Source organism: Dendropsophus ebraccatus, chromosome 3 (assembly GCF_027789765.1).
Source record: "Dendropsophus ebraccatus isolate aDenEbr1 chromosome 3, aDenEbr1.pat, whole genome shotgun sequence".
NCBI classification, from domain to species: Eukaryota; Metazoa; Chordata; class Amphibia; order Anura; family Hylidae; genus Dendropsophus; species Dendropsophus ebraccatus.
Genome location: NC_091456.1, coordinates 60,542,931 through 60,565,417, shown reverse-complemented (window position 1 = coordinate 60,565,417; position 22,487 = coordinate 60,542,931). Strand labels below are relative to the sequence as shown.

Here is a 22,487-nt window from a genome sequence, read left to right as displayed (position 1 = left end):
TTTCTGTCACTGTACACAGTTGAGTGACATTATTGTGAATAGTTCCTACTTTTGATGTCAGGAGCATATAGCTCATTAAGGAAGTTATGTGTGGTGAGCTGGGTGGCTATAATTACGAAACTGCAGTTTGTGAACTGTTGGCACGTGGTTGTGGTGAAAGTGTATGGTGTGTAGACAAATGGCACGAGTGCAAATAAGTGGTATGGAAACTATGGAGCACCACCTGCCACTGATGTGAAAGCTGAATGTTGGCTACAAAGGTGTGGGAGGATGACACAACACGCTACAGTACAGTAGCTCATCTCCAAAATGAACCAGGGAGTTGAACCCTTTTACCTATTAATAGTGAGACTGGAATACTGTGTGCAGTATTGGGCTATGTTCACACTACGTATATGTCCGGCCGCATATTTTTCGCGGCCGGACATATACGTGTAAAACTCCGGCCGGGATTTACGCAAGTTGCGGCCGGCTACGTACGGTCCGCGAATTTACGCCCGTAATCTATGTACGCTTCCCGGGCGGCGTACGTAGCGATCTGAACGCGGTCTTTTCCTTTGAAATCTTCGGCTAGCCCCGGACACCCCACAGAACCTTTTGGATCGGCAAATCAAAGTGTAAAAATCAAGAAATCACCACTCCGTCCGGGACCGCATGTTACGCTACGGGCGTAAGTTACAGCATTTCCGTCCCGAAACAATGGTCTGGTTCTTTTTTTAAGGCGCCGCATACGATCCTGGCGTAAGTTCTTACGTAGTGTGAACTGTGCAGCCGTAGATCCTATACTTTCCATTGTACGCAAACTACGTAAATCTCCGGCCGCTTATTCACGGAGCGCGCTATGGCCGGAAACTTACGTAGTGTGAACATAGCCTTGGGATGGGTGCACTGCAGTACACGTTGAGCATCTTTCTAGGCACTGCAGTAGATGGATTTTCAAAAGTGGGTTTATTTTTCTTAAAAAAGACAGCTTAGGCGTGTCCTACTAACTATGTATAAATATATCAAAGTTCAAAGCAAAGATCTGACCTTACTTCTAAAGGAGCATGGAGGCAATTTCTTTGCTGGAAGAGCAGTGAAACTATTGAAACAAGTGAAACTTTCTCTGCCTGGTGAATTTGTAAGATGTGATGACCATTGTGGACATTGGACAGAATCTTTTATTTAAACTTGACATCTCCAGATTAATGGGTGAACTGTTGTGGTGTAACTGGTCCCACTGAGGCTTGTAGATCTCAACCATTATGGAAGGTTCTACTGGAGTTCATCCATGCCTAGACACTCATCTATAACAACCATTGTGTCTCTGCACATCACTGAGGAGAGGGGAGGCAAGCCATTACTAGTGTCTTGCCATTAAAATCCAACAAGTTTTAACAATCTAAGGATTCTAATCCAATCATATTTAAGCCCATTGGTTTGCTGCAGCCACTCCTATTAGCTTCCGTTCACATGGAGTAAAACTGGTGTGTCATACTGGGAGTCTATGGGAGGCTTGCGTGCCTCCTCTCTCCACACTGAAGAATGGACATGTCTCTTCAGTGCGGAAAGGCACAGAGAGAGGAGGCGTACAAGCCTCCCATAGACTCCCAGTATGACACGGAGGCTGGCTGGATTCTCCGCCGCGGAATTCTGGCAGTTTTACTCCGTGTGAATGGAGCCTTACACAGAATGACGCCCATCAGACCGTTGCTGACATATTCGTAATCTTTCAGCATGTTGAAAGACCACAATCAGCTAACATTCTGCATGTTGGCTGATTGTTGCTTTTCAACTTGCGCTGTTACACTAATCATTATCAGCCTGAACGTCTGGTTATCGGGCAAGTAAGGCCGAAAGTTGTTTCGTGTAATAGGGCCTGTACTCTAAGTGCTTGTTCTGTTTCAGACTTATCATAGTTGTAACTTCAGCTAAGAATAGGGCCCCAAGTCATTCAGGCAGTCTACTGGTTCTGATTGACCGACCTCTCACCATACACAAATAAAGAGGGATCTGTCAGTCAGGGCTGGTGGACCGACAGGGGCTCAAACCCTGGTCTGGGTCAAAGTTACAACAATAATTACTCTGAAACAGCACAGCTGTTCTGAGTGAATCATAGATTGTTGTAATAAGTAAATCTGACAGGTTCCTTTAAATAAATACTGGTGACACCCGCAAATTATATTAAACTGTTCATTATGCAATAAATATTATTTATTTGAACCTGGAATAAACATTTAGGTGGGTCTGACAGATATTACAGTATTTTCTGTGGCTTCCAAATTATTTGCCAATCATAGATTAAAAGGCCATATAGATTGCTCGGATGCGGTCAGATGCAGCAAATTATTGTCGCATCAGTGCTCTGCATATCAACTAAATACACAAGGCTGAATACCACACTATGCATCTCACACATCCTGGCAGGTAGGCCTCCTCAGTAGCCAAGGATATTTGAGATACATACTTTTTGCAAGGACCAGTGGTTGCCATCTGCTGATGTGTGGCTTGGTCACAGGGAATTTCCATCCGCCCCCTATCACTAACCACATAATATGTCGGTGGTCGTTTGGGAGAGCCCCATATAGAGATGAGCCCTTGCACAGCCAATCACCTCTCTACATCTAATCAGGCGTTTATCACAAAGTTATGTGAACAACATGTCAAGACAAATGTAATTTTCATGTTGCCTGTTTAGGAATTGTACAGATTTTTCAGGTATACTTTCTTGTTTCTTTAATTGTATAGGTTTTCACGCTTATAATTTTTTTTTTTTTTTCTAAGATTACAGCCCTAAAACAGACTTTTGGTATTCAGTTCAGTTCTGGTGATTTAATGAAGATATGTGCATGCACTATCTTGGCCTGAGAGGGATACAAATTGGACTGTGATTTTTTTTTTTGGTCACATTTGCATCCATGGATATAAATTTGATGCCTTTACATATAAACTGCTGGATGGCATTTTTACACAGGCATTGGTGTTTATCATTATTATTATTATTTATTTATTTTGTAATTTAGGTTGCTACTGTATATGAGGTTAAAGGGCTGAAGGGGTTAAAGCCAATGTACCATAAGGTACATCACTTTTTTTTAATCTGAATAGATTAGTGCCAGCATGCCAGTAGCACATTCCTTTTTTGCACCACCATGTGGTTACTGTGCATGGCGTCGATCTATTCCTGAGCACTGGCATGTAGCACTGGGGCGGGCCTGCCAGCCCCTAGTATGATTATCTTTCTTCTCCTCTGTGACTCGGCTCCATTAGAATCAATGGAGCCGTGTTACAGAGGGGGTTTTGCTACACCGCGGGCTGGCGGGCTTGCCACAGTGCTTCATGCCGGGCTGGTGCTCAGGAATAGACCGATGCCATGCGAAGAAACCGGGTGGCGGTTCAAAAAAAGGACTGTGCTACTGGCATCCCCCGCCAGCGCCAATCTATTTAGGTAAAAAAACAAAGCGATGTACCTGATGGTACATTCACTTTAAATAAAACTTATGTCAGAAACATAGCATTCTATCACAATTCTTCATACAATAATTCTTCACAGCTTATTACAATATGAACCTGGAGTTGTGATTCAGCTCCTGTGATATGTCATCAACCATATCATTTTCAGATGCCTCATGCGCCATTGCTTTGCAGAGCTTGCATGCCACCAGAGCTTTGGCCATTGCCTCTTCTCCATGCTGCCAAAAGAATAAAGCCATCTTCTGCCTCTTCATCAGAACTGCCCATACCATCAGCTCATGGAATGGGAATGGAAAATGATTGATTTCTGGATCATCCAAGTCAATGTCTACCTCCTCTTCTCTCTTCTTGGTGGTAGTCTTCCTTCCTCTTCTCATTGGTATGTCATCCTGTTATAGAAACCCAAATTATTTGCATGGATTACAGGGTAAGACTATGTTCCCACATCTTTTTTTTTTCCCTTTAAAATTCCAAATAACGGGCATTATTTCATAATAACATCCAGGTTTGTACAAATTACTGCAGTCATGAAATAACGGCTGCAAAAAAGACCTTGTGGTAGCATAGTCTAATAGTTGTAAGTACAATGTGCACAGAATCTGTAAGGCACTCATTGGGTCCCTACCTACCTATGTTATGAACATGGTCTCCATGTGCTCTGGCCTCTGTTAATCACTTACCTCTATAAGAAGGTATATTACATTTTCTTAGAGGGATGTGACTGACTCACACTATGTGTGTACGTGTAAGTGTATGCTAATGCATAACCAGGATGAAGTGCAAATAGAGTGAAACAGACAATTCTGAGCCAGTTTAAGGCTATTTTCACACAACCTTTTTCAACTAACCTCATTTGATACTCATAATGACGGCCATTATTTTGAGTATCAACTAACGGCCGTTGTTTACCATACTTTGGAGGCCATCATTGCAATGACGAACGTTGATACATTATTTAGTTTACGTTGAATGATGGCTGCTTTCAACACCCTTTTGAGTGTGGTTATTTCTAAAGGTACATTGAATTTTTTTTAAATGACAGTAAAAGGACGGCCAAATAAATAAATATTTGTGAACAACTAAAAATAACAGGCACTGTTTGCTAAATAATGTCCGCTAATAAATGTCCTGAGCATTAATTTGATGGCTGTTGCTAACATCTTCCATTATTCTATGGATTGTGTGAGCTAATAACCGTTGTTTCCATTGACTTACTTGCTGTTATTTTAGTAAAAAAGACAGTGTGTGAACATAGTCCTACCAACATGTTAACTAAATAAAGACAGGAAAAAGAAAAAGTGAGGGCCACCATTGTTTTTTTGGCATTGAATAATCCTTGAATGTAGAGTAACACTAGCGGCAGGTGGTAAGTATTCTCCTGATAGTAGCAGTGCTGCTCAATCCTACCTATTCCATTGTAATAATAAGGTATATAATAAAGCAAGCTACTATCTTATTTTAGGAATGTGATTTTTCTTATCCACAGCATGTTTTATAATACATTTTAATATATGCATCAGAATCTGCATTAAGGCTACACTGCAGGAACCGTTGTGTCACTGGTCGCTCAATTGGCAATCGCCCTAGCCTTAGGTTATGTTCACACTACGTATGAGACCGGCCGTTCTGTGACCCGGCAGTTCCGTGAACCAGCTGATGGCAACAACGGCCGTACTTTTACGTAGTGTGAGCATAGCCTTAGGCTATGTTCACACTACGTATCTTTCCGTCCGTAGTGCGAACCGCGAATATACGCACATAGTTTTGAGGTTGATGCGTTCGCTTGAAAGTATATGATATACGGCCGCACAATACACACTACGTATGAGCTTACGGCTGGATCGTATACGGCGCCGTGAAAAATGAACAAGACCATTGTTTGAGGACGGAAATGTTCCAACTCACGGCCGTGGATTACAATGCGGTCACGTACGGAGTACTTATTTCAGCCAAATTGAACGTGATTTTTAGATTCAAAAGGTTCTGTGTGTTTTATTGGGCTGGGCGAAGATTTCCAAGTAAATGACCTGCTTCAGATCGCTTCGAAACAAGCTAGGGAAGCATAACTCTACTACGGGCGTATGTTTGTGGTTCGCACGCATGTTCGCAATCCGGCCACATGTCTATTTTTCCCACGGCCGTACTTTCAGCCGCACATGTACGGCTGCATACGAACTACGGCCGGACTCATACGTAGTGTGAACATAGCCTTAATCTGCATGAGGATCAACTAGTGCACTTCTCATAACATTTTCTTTTATGTACTGTAGATAAATAAACTATACAGATAAATGTAAGACAGCTAAAACACTTTGCTTTCATGTCACTTGAAAGCTATTATATGTCCAAAGGGAGGAAATAAAATAATTCAGGCCTATGGACAGGTTTACTGTACTGTAAAGTATGTAGTAAGTACTAACGCGGGATATGTACATAAAAACGGGGCATAAATATTTCAGATACTAGTTGTAACCCTTTAGCTACCAAGCCAATATTGGTCCATTTAGCAAAATAAAAAACACTTTTTAAAACAAAGCTAGAAGTGGGTAGTAAAGGAATAGTCAATATAGAGGAAATAAGTCTAGTTTTGGTTATAAAAAAAAACTGCATCAAAGCAGTATGTATTAAAGCACAATTTAGCCACACCTAATGTGTACCTGTTCTGAGGACTCAGGAACAGTGGTGAATTCCACTCTGGGGTGCAAGTTTGGGTCACACATGGCTACGAATACTCATGATACCGTAACATGCACAACTCCCATTGGATCAGAACTTCCGAACTTTCGCCCTCAGCATGAAATTCCCTGCTGATCTGGCAGTGGTCCTCATGACAGGTACAATTTAAAGAGGACCTGTGGTCTCCCCTGATCTGTCTGGTTTGGTAAATGCATGTTTCAACAATGAAAGTCAAATTTTGGAACATGTCTGATACTGTAGTACTCTAGGTTACGTCATTACGTCAAGTTTCCATCTTAGTATTATCAGTTGAGGATGTGTCCCTACAGTGTCTGGCAGTGTCCACTTTAATTGGATAGTCTTACACAGTATATGGACAACCCCCAAAAGGGGTAATGGCCCAACACAAGGCATACAAAAAGATGTTCCATGTTCCAGGTTATTTCATGAGGAATACAGTGGTACCTTGGTTTAAGAGCATTGCTTTGGTTTAAGAGCTCCCTGTACTGGGTGGGAGCGCGAGGGGAGAAGGGACATGACCTGCATAGCCTGGTCTACTGCCCTGTACTCTGACCCAGGAAGTCTCCCTCACCATCCAAATCATAGCAGATCCACTTCAGGCTGGGGCTTTCATCAGGGGACAGGACTGTGGAGGTAATCTCATAGCTATAACCCCTCTGTACCCGGGCAGAAAGTGCTGCATGTATGTGCGCACATCTGTACTGCTCATTCCTTCATGCTCCCTGCAGTCTCTGTACACCCTTGTGTTTCCTATCCTCTCCATTATTGTACAGTAACTTATAATATGACATATTCTGCTGTTTCTGAATGTTTGTTTCCTTAGTTTTACATGTTATTCAGAATAAGAAATCTTTATTTTTGGGGTGTAGAACCAATTGTCTGCATTTCTATGATTTCTTATGGGAAAATTTGCTTTGGTTTAAGAGTAGATTTGGATTACAAGCGCGGTCCTGGAACAAATTATGCTCGTAATCCAAGGCACCACTGTATAAGGATTTACAAAAACAGATCAGGAGATGCCTCTTTAATGCTAACATGTATATAAAGTTGAGCATATTTAACTTTATTGGATAGAATAAAAATTTCAGTAACTTATAAAGTCATTGGAGAACCTGCCACCAACAAGACATACTGTGGTTAAAAAAGAAAAAAAACACCATAATGTCACAGTTGACCACAAATCAATTAACATTGACCTTAACAAGAATACCAAACTCAAAGAGTCTTCTATTACATTTCAAATTAGGTTTCAATGGAAAAAGTTTTAAAAAATCTTCATTTTTCTAAAAACAAATCAAAACATTCCTCTAGCCACAACCATAAGATCTCATATGATTTTTGGGTATTAGGGTATGTTCCTACAATGCAAAAATAAGTGCAAATAGCCATTGTTTTGCAACAAATGCCATTATTTGCCCTTATTTTTACATTGTAGGAATAAAACCTTAGAGTCCTACAGTTTTTGGCCAAATCCTAACTACTTGTGTTTCTTGCAGAAGTCTGGAAGAAGAACGAGTAGAAACTTACCTCCATTCCTAGTAGCTTCAGGGCTTTTGGCTGTTAGATAGGAAACATCAAATAAGGTTAATGAAGAAAATGTATTGCCAACATACAGTTATAACAATAATTTCATTGTATTTATGATTTGCCCCCCTCCCCCCCCCCCTCATTTATTGTTAGCACAATCAATTTAGGTCACATGATAAGTTAACTAAAAGGCTGAGTTTGCATTTAGCTCATAACAAAAAGAAGCAAATGGAACAATAAAGTTAACTCCAGGAGAGGAGCGAAGGTGGAGCTGTGTGTGGGGAGTTTGATACAAGATTTAATGTGCTCATAAAACATATAAAACAAGGTAATCGGAAACTGTTAATATGATTTGGGATTTGGGGAGTTTGATTCATTGCTGTAAAGGGAGACAGAAACAAGTAATTTATGTTGTCTTCCGTTTTTCTTACTCCCTTGTGTCCCGAGGGCAAAATAGTTTTTAACAGCTGGAAATATACTGTATTTGTTTTATGTAGGGATACACTGCTCTCACAATATATTTTGTTTTCTTCTGTAGTTTATGCAATTATATAACTATGTCTTGTTGTGATGTGGTGTGGATGGATGTAGCATTGCCTTAATTGCTTTAATATGACCCATGTATAGAATGGCGCCGGGGTCCGTTTTTTGAACCGTGACCCGATTTACGTGTATGATGCTGTGATATCCACGGGTACCGGGCCGGGGCTGAAGCACTGGAAGCGGGCCAGCCCGCCCCCAGTGGGAGGAAATCCCCTCTATGACGTGCCTCCAGTGCTTCAGCCCCGGCCCGGTACCCATAGATAGAACAGCACCGTACACGGAAACCGGGCCACAGTTCAAAAAAATATATATAGTAAGGCTATACCCACTGGTTATTTTTGTTCCCAATTTCAGGCATCAATTCAAGTGAGAAACCCTAAATTTTAAAAGATTGTTCCTCAGGTCAGTTTTACAAAGAAAAACTCCAAAAACTATATAGTTCATGTACATGAATGTACAAGGAAATATACAGATGCTGTATAGCCAGACTATTAACTTACTCTTTTTGGTCCAAATAAATTGTGATACAGAGTTCGAAACCGCTTTCTGGTGTAATTACAACGATAGGCTCCCCCCATTAGATACTCGATAACAAGTCCAATATCGATCAAACTTATCCTGTAGTCGGGCGGTAGATTTCCCTGTGAAAAAGGCACACACACAAAAATGGAGGCGCACAAACACAAAAACAGGAGGTGACAGCAACGTTTATAAAGAGACAAGAACCAAGTATTGTAGCAAATATTTAAGTTAATGAACTGAAATGTATGGAAAGAAATGAAATATATTAGGCTATGTAATTCACCTTAAAATAGATCCAACCGAAACCTGGATATTCTCGCTTGGAAAGAAGACATAAATGAAATAAGAAGATGTAGCAATCGGTGAACATTACAGATGTTTACAACGTTTAACTCCAGTCCACTAGCACGCAACTGCTCTCACTCACCTAAACAGCTGCCTATGGATAATAGTGGCTCTGTGCCGTGAGTGCAATGATAAAAATTGTCATTATGTTATGTATTACGCATGATTTTTCATATATTATAATATTGAAGTACGTGTTTTCTATCCTCTAGGTATCAATTATTCAATTTCTTTTAAGTACCAGTCTAATTACAGGCAACCCATTAGGTCTCCATCCTATACATACCTTATGGGAGACAAATCAAAGCCTTTTTATAGCTACCCTGAAAGGCATATTGCAAATGTATGGAATAGATTATGAAGTGTATTGCTTTCTCATAGGCAATGCTGTAATAACTGCGTATATATCTTGCAATTCAAGTTTCTTATATAGTGTGTGTTAACATTTGGCACATGAGAAATAATAACCGGGAATGTGGTCGGAATCGGAAGGGATGTTTTATATATATATATATATATATATATATATACAGTACACTGATATAAAATGACATGGATTTCTAATGGACAGATTCCATCCAGAGATCTGCCAGGATCTAAGTGACCAGTCCAACTTCACCTGGAAGATGTGATTCCAGAGACAAATTTTGGCGACCAAAGTTAACATACAAAACATATGGAACTTGGTGTTCAACTCTGCTTTTATACAGTGTAGTCCGATAATGAATAAGATTCTGAAGGCTCTTCCATTAGAACAACTTCTGACCTTGCAATCAAAAATATAGCAAAAACAGTAAAGCTAGAGGTCAAAATGGAATTGGACATACAATATGTGGTTAACACTTTTGAAAAGCATTTTTTATTCCTGCTTTGCACTATGGCTATAAAATGCTTTCTTCCTAGGTCTTTTTTTCTACTGTTCTACCCGAGGGATATCTGGCTAGTCCTGTGTTTCGAGACTTTTAAATGAGGCTCCACGGACTCTATTTTATTTTTATTTTTTTGCATATTCTTCTACTGAAGGAACTTCTAAGCTGATTTATGACCACAAAACTAACCATATGAGGCCAGTGGTCTGGCAGAATCAATGCTGCTATCTTACAGTTTGTTTGCAGATAAAAACCATAAGAAATCAGGTGTAAGAGAAGGCCATGCCCCCTCCCTCCGTATGACCGACTACCGGGCGAGTGGGGATTACTCCACGGAAAAGGGTAATTTTTTCCAAAAAATGAAATTTGCCTCTATGTATCGATCCTCATTCTTCTCGGCATGCTACCCACATACATCATATTCAAGTTGACAGTTTACACTAAAAATAACCATCATGACCATTTTTACATTTCAGAAGTTGGTTTAATGGAATACCTCCTTTCATTATTCTCCCTAACATGGTCCCGCCCTTACAGTAAAGTAATAATCTGTTATGTAATGGACTAGAGTATGCCTTTTTGAAGTTTGGGAATCCTACCAAGAGATTTAGAACAATCTAGTCTCATCAGATACTACTGTCTATAGTTTTTGCAATCTTAAGTGTGATATGACTGACATCGGGACAGGTACTCTCTAACTACAGTCCCAAGTTACATTGAGTCTATGTTGTTCACATTCAGTTTACAGTTAAGAGATAGACTATAGCTTACCTTTCCACTATGAATCTTCAGTCAGGTCATAGAGAGCATATCCTGACCACAGAGAATCTATTGCAAAATAACTTAAAATCTTTCTTTGGGTTGTGTCACTGATATGAGACAGGACAATATCAATATCACAACCACAACTGTGAAGGGGAACATCCACAGTACTGGGCAACTTACATTGCAGACAGAAACTGAAACATTATTCCGGTGGTTGAGTTGAACTTGCAGCATTGACTGCATTTCAACTACGGGTTTGGGCAGGAAACAACAATGTTACCAGATATGTTTTAACATACCTGTCATATGTGGATCCTTCAAAAGAAGGCACAATAAGGCAACGTACATATATTCCAAAAGACAAAACCACAGAATTCTACTCCAAGGAGAAAACGTGCAGGTTTTCATATATTTGGGTGAAATATATATTTTCCAGCCCTTGTCTGTATCCAGCCCTTGATGCATACCTGAAGCAGGCCACTTAGAGCATGTTTGGTAATGAGTAGTGGCATTACTTTCATGGTGTTGGCACTGGTGGCTTTTCCCCACCCCAACGACCTTGACTAGTAGATATTTTCGTGTTTGGGTAGCTACTTCAGACTACCCCAATAACTTGTGGTTCAGGCAGCATATAAGTGATGACAGGTTCCCTTTATTAGACTTGATGTCATCTACTAATGACTCTTGAACAATTTGTTTACCAAATGTCAGAATTTTTTTTTCAGAACTCAAAAGTACAGCAGAGTATGATTTTGAGATGCCCCAAAAAGTATACTTTTGGGAAATTGCAGAAATTGTAGCTACAATCAAATCTGCAGACATAACATTATAGAGCAGGAGGAGCTGAACATGATTGATATATGTTACAGAATAACTTGCTGTTTGGTAATGAGTAGTGGCGTTAGTAGTCGAGTGGGCAGTCTTATTCAGTGATTTACAGATATCTGTGTTCAGATAGAGAGCTGTCAATCACTGAGTAGGACCACCCACATGACTACGTAGCCCAGAGTGAGCAGAGATTTTCATGAAGGTTATTTTGGAATTTTTTCCCCTACAAAACTATATATCAGTCTTCCTGGCTTCTTCTGATGTATAACATGTTGCCTGCAGATTGGACTACATTTTCAATATGAAAAATTCCCTGTAAAGGCAGCATTCAGCATAATGGTGGACAAATGGTGGACACCAGCGGCATGGTAGAAAGTTTTCTCACTTCTAAGACACATAACCTACTATTCTCTCTCTAGCTATGCCCTTGCAAATAATATTATTTAAAGTGACACTGTCACCCCCTATTTCCATTTTGACTGCTCTCCACAGATGTAAAGTTCCCACTGAGCAAAGTTCCCACTGAGCAAAACTAGCAGAATTATAATAGGAACATGTTCATTCTTCAGCGCGGACAGGGCAGGAGCGCGCGCCTCCCATAGACTCCTATTATGAGCGAGAGGCTAACGGCATTCCGCGGCGGAATTCCGCTGGTTTTTCTCAGTGGGAAGGGGGCCTAAATGTTACAGTTTTCATTACTTATTTTATATTATACCTCATGGTGCTTGTTCTGGTAAAAAGTCATTTTTATCACCTGTGGATTGGTATATTTGGGCGGGACCTAGCGGCCTTTGTGCCACATCGTTCCGCCCCTAGCACCTCTTAGCCCCGCCCCCATCCTTGACATCATCACCGCATAGGCCCCGCCCCTCAGCAGCCATTGGAAGGGCCAGCCTAAAGCTCTAGGCCCAATCCCCCTAAATTGTCACACACCAATAACCGCTGAGGGGGTGGGGCCTATGTAGAGATGACATCACGGATGGGGGCTAAGTGGCGCTAGGGGCGGAGCAAAGTAATGAAAGCTGTAATATTTACCCTTTACACCTGTGGAGAGCAGTCAAAATGCAAAAAGGGGGTGACAGTGTCACTTTAAGTAGTTTTGTTGGCATAATATCATCTGGTGCTATAAACTTATGCACAGCTCTTCCTGAAAGCCCTAATATCAGAACCAAGAAATAATCAAGTGGCCGTTTGCTTCTTTCTGCTCACTCTATAATATAAGAATACTGACTATGCAGACCATGTTGTGGCCTGTAGTTTTCTTGGTGGCCACTATATATATATATATATATGTATATTGGCTCAGTGCCTGCCACTAAAGCTTTATTCACATCTGCCTTGGAGGCAGGCCCGTTCCTACCATGAGGCAGAGTGAGAATTCTGCCTCAGGCGGCAGCTTCCGAGGTCCCTGAGGGGGGCGACACAATCCTGCCCTGTCATTGTAGTTAAGTCATTTCTGACTTAACTAAATGACAGCAGCCGCCCAGCAACATTACAGGACCCCCCTCCTGCTGCCTTATCTGGGTCCCAGCTGCCTTATCTCCAAAGCAAACAGTGGAGGATGCACAATATCACAAAGTTTCCCTGTGATCCCCATGCTTCCTCCACTATGTGCTGCCTGAGCATCGGGACTGGAAGCAGGTGGAGGAGGGGACTCAGCACGGCAGCCTGCAGAGGTCATAACAGTGAGAAGACCAGGAAACTGACCCTGCAGAGCTGTGTGTCCTGTCCCCCCTCCTCTGTGTGTGCTGCCTGTCCTGTGCCCCACTCCTCTGAGTGTCCTGTGCCCCCCTCCCCTCTGTGTGTGCTGCCTGTCCTGTGCCCCCTCCCCTCTGTGTGTGCTGCCTGTCCTGTGCCCCCTCCCCTCTGTGTGTGCTGCCTGTCCTGTGCCCCCTCCCCTCTGTGTGTGCTGCCTGTCCTGTGCCCCACTCCTCTGAGTGTCCTGTGCCCCCCTCCCCTCTGTGTGTGCTGCCTGTCCTGTGCCCCCTCCCCTCTGTGTGTGCTGCCTGTCCTGTGCCCCCCTCCTCTGAGTGTCCTGTGCCCCCTCCCCTCTGTGTGTGCTGCCTGTCCTGTGCCCCCTCCCCTCTGTGTGTGCTGCCTGTCCTGTGCCCCCCTCCTCTGAGTGTCCTGTGCCCCCTCCCCTCTGTGTGTGCTGCCTGTCCTGTGCCCCCCTCCTCTGAGTGCCCTGTCCCCCCTCCTCTGCACCATTAGCTCTGTCTTCTGAGGTCCTGACTCTCCACAGCCTCCCAGGACCTGTGTAGCCAGGAGACAGATCAGAAACAGAAGGTATGGTGTGAATTGCATAAGTGTGTGTGTGTGTAAATGTGCATGTGTGTATTATACAGTAGATATATGCTGAGGTGGGTATGCAGTGTTTCTAGGTGCTCACTGTGGGGGTGACTGGTATTAGGGGGTCTTTGCTGAGGGAAGGGTATGGGTATTTTCTATTAGGAGGTCAGTATCACCAACGAAGATGCTGTTTGGGGGTATTAGGTGATGTCCACCATTACAGGGGGCACCATGCTTTATAGGTCACCTCCCCTGATCATATGCAGTAATCCTCTACTGGGCACTCTGGAGGATTACTGCATTTGATCAAGGGAGGTGACTTATAAAGCATGGTTAGGGTACAGCGATTATGCAGATCCTATCCTTTATAGTTCATCATCATCTCTCCATCTCATTCATTGAATACCGGCCGCAGAGAACCTGTTAGTTCACACAATGGGGTGTGTGGCTCCGGCCGTACGCTTCATTGTGTGCAGCGGTGAATTCGGATGTGAGCGCCCGCACCCAAATTCAGAAGGAATGAACATCATCCATCCGGTACTGTGGTAACTTGATGATCTTCAGTAACACCAGCCGCTCTGTGATCCGGCTGGGTCACAGAACGGCCGGTGTTATACATAGTGTGCACTTGGCCTAAGGCACAGAGACAGGGGGAATGATGGTAACTGATCACACAGCTGCTACATGTGTTTGCATGCAGTATACGCACTGCTGGTACCTACTATGCAGTACATACACTGCCGGCATATACAGTATGTTTATGTGTCATACAGTGACTGCTGGTATATTTTTATGTTTGTGGTATATTTATAGCTAATATATACCTATATGTGTGGTATAATTGCTGCTAGTATATATATATGTATGTGTGCGGTTGATCACTAATTATTGGGGGGGGGGGCACCATTTTAATTTTCGCCTCAGGCAGCAGAAAGGCTAGAATCGGCCCTGCTTGGAGGGTCTACTCATGGCCTCTGTTTCAGAATTTATTTGGCAGCACCAAACAGTGTTGGCCAGTTTATAGGTGGATACCAACAGTTCCTGAAAGACCCAGTTGACATCACTGGGTATGTTGGGTTTCCCATGAATGTCCACCATTATGCTGAATGCTAACTGGATAATAAATGCTGCATGAGTCTCTGATGAAGTATATAAGAGTGGGCTGTAATATTTCCACATAATTTTGCAAATGGTTATTCGTTGTATAATGTATAGTTAACGATTTCGTTTTTGTCAGTATATGGAAATATTATTGGTAAAAATCTCTGCTGGATATGCTCAGTTAAAATGACTTGTATTTATCTATGACTTTTTCCTATGTATTTTTGTCTTGCTTCCACAAGATGGTGCTCATTGTTCTTCTTACTGTAGTAGATTTCCAGCCCTTTTTACTTGTAAGACTCTCAGCAAACAATGAAGTGAGAGACCTATAATGCTTTTGTAAACTACTATGTGGTCAGCAAATATTTAGCTGACCTTTATATGCTTACTGAACCTGCTCCAGGAACCAAAATCTATCTAGCAAAATCTATCAATCATCTATCTGTCTATCTATCTATCTATCTATCTATCTATCTATCTATCTATCTATCTATCTATCTGTCTATCTATCTATCTATAAATATGCATGTAAGATCTGCTTGTATATTAAATATATTTTTTATTATGTTATTCAGATGTATATTCCTATTATTACTGTACGTGTGAATGCACCCTTAAGCCCCGTTTACACTGAGCAAAAAGGGCGTATCTTGATGGGAGGGTGCGCACGACCTCTCCTCTCCGCTCCGCTCATAGAATTGACATGTCGTTGCACGTCCTCCCATTGAGATACTGCAGGACAATAAGCATGGCGGGATGCCGCGGAAATACAGATTTTTTGCTCAGTGTGAACAGGGCTTTAGGGTGCCTTCACACGTACTGTATCCGCAGCGGATTTCACGCCACGAATTTGCAGCGAAATCTGCTGCAGATCCAGTGCCTGGTAATCCCTATGAGAATACATACTCGCAGCGGGATTGACATCTGAAGCAAGCTGGAGCAGGGAGGAGGTGATGTATGCTCTGGCGGGGGGTTAATTTACATACTTGCAGCAAGAGTATGCATTCTCATAGGGATGAACAGGCACTGGATCCGCAGCAGATTTCGCGTGAAATCTGCTGCGGATCCAATTTGTGTGAAGGCACCCTTAGGGAGGAATTTTTCAACACCCTGGGGGGGATTTATCAAAGGGTGTAAAGTTCACACTGGCGTAAACTGCCCACAGCAACCAATCACAGCTCAGCTTTAATTCTAGTAAAATGAAAGCTGAGCTGTGATTGGTTGCTGTGGGCAGTTTACACCCGTCTATATTTTACACCCTTTGATAGATCTGGGCCGGCATGTCTGCACTTTGGCATACTCACAAAATATATGTGGTGAAAACAGTTGTGACTTTCTGCTGTTTTTTACACCACCCATGCCAAGTCTTAAAGTGGGGGAAGGGAGCATGACCTCAGCATCAATTTACTATAATACTTTCTAGAGAGCTAGTGTATATTGTAACTAAAATGTATGTTAGCTCTTGGGAACTGGCATACATTACAAATTGCCACATGTGGGACAGGCGTTTATTCACTTATCAGCTCTTAGTAAATCAGCCGAATGCTAAGGTCGCGGGATTGTGAGATTGTGAGTTCTACTTCTCCCCTCCTTCTCATACAGGTCTCTTGGCAGCATTAGTAGAAGATGTGATAAATAGTTGAATATAACCACATCCTTCCTGAGCGCTGCTGAAGTACACGATTTAGGTCGTAGGTTAAGGACCTGTGGGTTCTCTGATTACCGTATCTACAGCTGGAGCATGCATGCACGCAGGTCCTTTAGCAAAGTAAGGGCCCTATTACACCAAGCAATTATCAGCAGTATTTGGCCAGTTACAGACCGTTCCGGACGATAAACGTTGGTCATGTTAAAAGGCAATGATCAGCCAACATGCACAATGTTGGCTGAATGTTGTCTTTCAATGTGTTGAATTAAACAATCAGACCGCTGTTCTCTTCAATGAGCCACCTGGATGATCTAGGGATCGCCTGGGCAGCCCCTTCTGCAGCTCCCCCATGTGCTCCTCCTGCTCGCTGTCTGTGTGTGTAATAGCACAGGCAGTGAGCAGAGAACAAGGAAGGCCCTAAAGGCACCACTGGACTTTTGTCCTTTTTTACCCTTGTAATAATGCCTTGCATTTTAAACCTTTTCACTTGCTTTTACTTCCATTCATTCTTTTCTGAATGTGTTTTTTTGTGGCATTTTTTTTAAATTCTTAAATTTTTTAAACTCAAATAGGAAAATACCATAATAAAAGCTATACCCATAGTATACTGCTTTTTAAATATAACAAAATGCCAAAGACAAAAATGTTTTGTATGTAGTGTTTTATAGTACTAGGTTACTAGTAACATCTGGCCATAATAATTCAATGAATAAAGCACGGCTGTATGACAGTGTTATACAACCACTGAGTTAGTATGAAGTTATAATACAAAAGTCAAAGAGGGCATACTGTACCTAGGCGTGCTCCACAAATCATACAGAGCCATAAAATCTTCAAGTGCAGCCATACTAGATAATTCATTAAAAGAACACTCCAGATCCCCCCCATATAATGCATACACACCACTATGCCTGCAGTGTCATCTGTTTTATCACAGCTCTGCTGCAGCCACACATTCCATTACTGTAGCATGGTCATGTGACATTTGGTCAGTTACCATTTTGACATTCAGATTTAAAACTGCATCATCTCCCTTTCAAATCTGCTACCAATCCCATGATGCATCAGAACAACATCAAATGGGCAGCTAGAGCCAGGACCATCTCTGCCTGCTGGAAGGACGGTTGTAATAATCCTGGTCTCTATATATCTGTAAATAAGCTAAGAGACTGTCATCTTCTTCATTTTAACTATGTGATTTAAGTCGCATAATCATCAGCATTTCTTAGTTTTTGGCCCTTGTGAGTTACATTTGGATTTATCTGAGAGACGAAAATCGTGTACTAGCCATTCATTACTATGGAGCTAAAAAGTCTCAGCTGCTTGTTTAAAACAACCAGTGAAAAAGAGACGACTTTACCCAGATGATGATGAGGATGTTACCCAGCAACATAGATTACACCTCTGGACACAGAACACCAATAATTCCTAACCATGGAACACACTTTTGAAATAACTCCAGAAAGCACTGGAAACATGTCAATATACATTATTCACACATGATTTACTGTTCTTACTCATGAACAGCAAAACGGTTCACAAAAATGTAGAATGTTTCAGTTCCCACCAGAAAAAAACACAATAGCACAACTGGGATGCTCTTTATTAGTGTCATCACTAGATGGAAACGCTCAAGGGGTGGCCTTGAACACATGCATGAAGAACATCCTGTATTGACGCAGTCATGAGGTTAACCACTGCTTAGGGATATTGTAAAAGTGGATTTAGTTGCTTTATGAAACCCATGACCCATGGTGCTGTGTGAACTAAATGATTTCTGAGGGTGATTGCTCAAATATATATCACAGAATTGGATCCCACTTTATTATAGTATGTGGCCAGGTTCACGCTATGTGAAATTGACCGCCGTCTTTCACGACAGCAGCCACCATTGTTAAGATAACGTCCAATTGTTTCAAAAATATTTACGCAATGACGGACATTACTTACATTTTTACATGGTGTGAACCTAGCCTGATAGTAGCATAACAAAAGAATCCATTGAATTTGAATTCTTGTAAAGTACCACTTGCATTTAAAGTGCCATTGTGTCTTCAGCTTCAGTATGACCTATGAGCTCGTAGTCTGAATCTGTCTTTTTTAAATAATATTTGCAATAGCAGTGGGTGATAAAAATTTAAGAATGGTGGGGAATAAGAAAATAATATTGTATTGTATTCCCATCAGTGATGACCTAGAAAAGTAGCATACAATAATCAAAACAGTTACCCCAGCAACAACGATACACTGTTATCACATGTATCATGTATCTGATCATACACTTCCAGGTTGAAACTGGAAAAAAGAACCCATTCAACTCTAGCCTTAGACTCTCTGCTCATTGGGCTTTTCTCACTTTTTCTCACTTTTCTCAAGATTAGAATATGAATATGATACCTCTGATATACCAGCAATTGCAAATATGTACATGTGGGCTCCAGACACATCACAAAGTACATGTTCTTTGAACAGCAGTAGTCATGTACGCAATGTAACATATAATGATGTAGCCAATCCAATGCAGGTCGTAATTTACCAAGAAAAAACACTGGCCTGTCAGTTTTTTGGGGGGGATTTTTTTCAAAGCTAATGTATCATACTAAAGGATTTCTATTCTTAAAGTAGGTTAGATGACTCTAGTCTGCTGTTAGAATTCATAGTACATGGGACACTAAGAATGAATTTTCATGTAAATTGGGCAGTTTGGTTCACTGGGGGTAGGACTACAGGCCTTGGTGCACTGATATGCTGCCTGCCCCTACTGACCAGTGGCTAGAGTGATGCCACTGCAGAGAGCCGCCTCAATATTCATAAGGAGGGAGCAGGTGGGCAGGGTGAATTAGAGGGCTATAGTATTAGCCCCCGATCAACAATCCATCTAATTTACTACCAGCACTAAATGGACTAAAGCCAAACTCTTATTGTTGATCATTTCTTGAAAACCCATCATCATCTTCTTAATAGACTATAAATCACTATAAATCATAAGTCTGTAAAAATAGATAGAATGTACTATAAATTTTTTTCTTATTTTATTTTTTTAGGTGATGGCTTGTCAATGTTAAAGGTAAGCACTGAGGTTGTAAGTAGGAATGAGCGAATATACTGTAATAAGAAGCGAATTGCTTTGTTAGCCTGGCAGTAGGTTTTTCAGCCTGCTGCCTTTTTAACTCAGTGCCGCTCCTCTTTGGGTGCCTGGAAAAGATGGATCCAGTCCTAGGGACCTTCTCCCAGTTCTCGGTTCTCCCAGTTCTTGGCACACGGAGTGGAGCAGCATGGAGTGGCAGTGAGTTAAAAGGCAGAAGGCATATCAGCCGACTGCCTAGCTAACAAAGTGTTTTGTTAATACTGTATATTCATTTGCTCATCTCTAGTTGTAAGTGCTTTTGGGTATAGTGTAGATTATACTGTAATCTTGTTTTTTGGCAAATTTTATGACTTGAGCATTGTTACTTTTCCATATGGGTCACCACATTACTTGACTAGAGATGAGCAAACCTCAAACACCTCACCTTAACCTGTGTCATGGCCAAAATTGGTCTGTTGCCCTAGCTTTATGGTGACATTATGGCGACATTATGCATTATGTAGGCTTTGGTCATGTTTATCTAGGGTTAGGAAATAGATACACGCATGGTTGACTGTATTCCTTCGTGTTGAGAAATATTACTTCAGAAAGCGTTCTACTATATCTATTGGGATATAAAGATATTTTTGGGGGACACATGTATAAAATAATACAGAACACTAACTACCCCTTGCCATGGCACTGCCTGGCCTTGGAGTTGACAGTCACATGTTTAAGGCCCCCACAATGGGACAGGTTTACTGCTACAGGAATTACATTACATTTTGTTTATATACCACCAACTATTAAATGTGAAAAGTTTGCAAATAAGAAAACATTTAAAGTATTTAGATATACTGTAGTTAGCAAGGTTCAAAGACTAGTTCTATTACAATGTGGTAGGAGCCCAATGTTTTCAGTACCTGCAATATGGAAGCATACAAAGTGCATAGATGCTCACTTACATCTATGTGTATCCAACAAGGGGAAACATTGAAATGTATATTTTATGTGAAGGAGTAAAAAACTGTAGGTCATTTTCAGCTTTTCCCAATGGTATCTGTCTTCAACATGTAAAGCAAACCAGCGAATACAAAACCTAAGCAAAACATGAATACTGAACGCATTGCTACAGCTAATCTTTTCGTGTGAATATATGGAATAGGAGGTGACTCAAAGCATTAACTGCTCAAATGTGCCTCCTCTGTAATATATTTATATGCAAAGACTTGTCCTTTGAGACCTGTGCCAAGGCATTCCGCTATCTCCAAGTCATGGCTGTGACTCATGTAGCTCTAAGGATTCACAGAATAGAAACCTAGAAACTGTGATTCAGCGTACAATGCAAGCACCTCTTTATAGTGCTTTATGGAAATTAGAGCAATTGCCTGCTCATGTAGTCAACATCTCTTATGGCATCTTGTAGCATTTATTTTTATAAGATTAATGTCAACTGAATAGAATGTATAAAAGTGGTGAAACCCCTAATAGCTTGCTGCTTCTGAAAATGCCTTTTATCTTGTTCCATTTATAACTATCTATAAGAATACTACTACTACTACTACTGAAAAGATATATATATATATATATATATATATATATATATATATAATTTTATTTTTTTTCTCTCACAACTGACATCAATAATATTATATTGGTGCATATATACAGTTTATACACTGTATATTCAGTAGTCATTGAAACCTTTAATAATATATTCTAGACAAAATCAGACTTTATGTGGCAACATAACAAGAGTATGCTGTTGAGGAAGTCTCAGCCTTTATAGAGATCAGGTGTCTGCCTTCTAAATAGTGCAGCCTGCGCCTCCTTTTTTTGTAGGGTCACCTCCCAGGGTCTTCCCTCAATGGCTACTGCCTAATACACACGTAGCCTCACTTAATCATAAATAAAGTCATTCTATAATGGTTAAATTTTTTTATTATTCGTGTCAGTTGTGCATTAGGATGACATATATATATATATATATATATATATATATATATATATATATATATATATATATATCACATTAGTAACACACAGTAATTATGAAACTAAATTTAACAATCTTAGATTTGTGAATATCTCAGTTCCTGGACAGACCAGATATATTAGAAACAGGTGGAGGTATGTATAAAATGACGATATAGGGGTTATTCACCCCGGTTCCCACTGTCATTTTATTTGCACAAATATAAATTTTCTTACACTGAAAGAACTGAAGATTTCTTCACAAATCATGTTTGCTGGTCTAGTAACAATCTTGTAATAAGCATCTATCTTTGTTGAACAAAAAAGTCTACAATATAGTTTAATGGTGAATGTGTCCAACAACACGAAAAGTATGTATCAAGAAGTACTGTACACATATTTTTTTTGAAACAGGTTCCAATACATTTAGCCAATCCATACAGTAGAATTCTCCTGCTATATTGTTTTAATCCACTGAGTGTTTGTTTACTATTTTATTATAAGGCTGGGTTCACACTGCATTTTTAGCATACGTTTAACGGATCGGTTTGTTTTAACAGACAAAAAAAATAGTGTCAGCAACGTTTTTGTGTCCGCCAAAAAAAACTGATCCGTTTTGATCCGTTTTTTTTTATAATGGAAGTCAATGGAAAAACGGATCAAAACAGATGCACACAAATGCATCCGTTTTTGCAATCCGTTTTTCAACCGTTTTTTTTTTTTTTAAATGGATGACAAAAACGGATTGCAAAAACGCAGTGTGAACCCAGCCTAATATGTCTGCAATATTTTTATTGAGGTATCTGTAAATAATAATTGTATAACCATCAGATGTCAGACTCTGATTATTGTAGAGTTG

General features: G+C 40.8%; 1 protein-coding gene across 3 annotated transcripts in view; it reads right to left on the bottom strand.

Annotated features, from left to right (window-relative positions):
• TRPM3 (transient receptor potential cation channel subfamily M member 3) overlaps positions 1-22,487 on the bottom strand; it is a 147,714-nt gene that overhangs the window by 62,814 nt on the left and 62,413 nt on the right. For all 3 annotated transcript variants that reach the window (XM_069961856.1, XM_069961857.1, XM_069961858.1), the window contains 3 exons: positions 8,721-8,861; positions 7,678-7,707; positions 3,550-3,842 (listed from right to left, as the gene is read on the bottom strand). In XM_069961856.1, the coding sequence (XP_069817957.1) occupies positions 3,550-3,842; positions 7,678-7,707; positions 8,721-8,861 (464 nt within the window). The remainder of the gene's footprint in view (positions 1-3,549; positions 3,843-7,677; positions 7,708-8,720; positions 8,862-22,487) is intronic.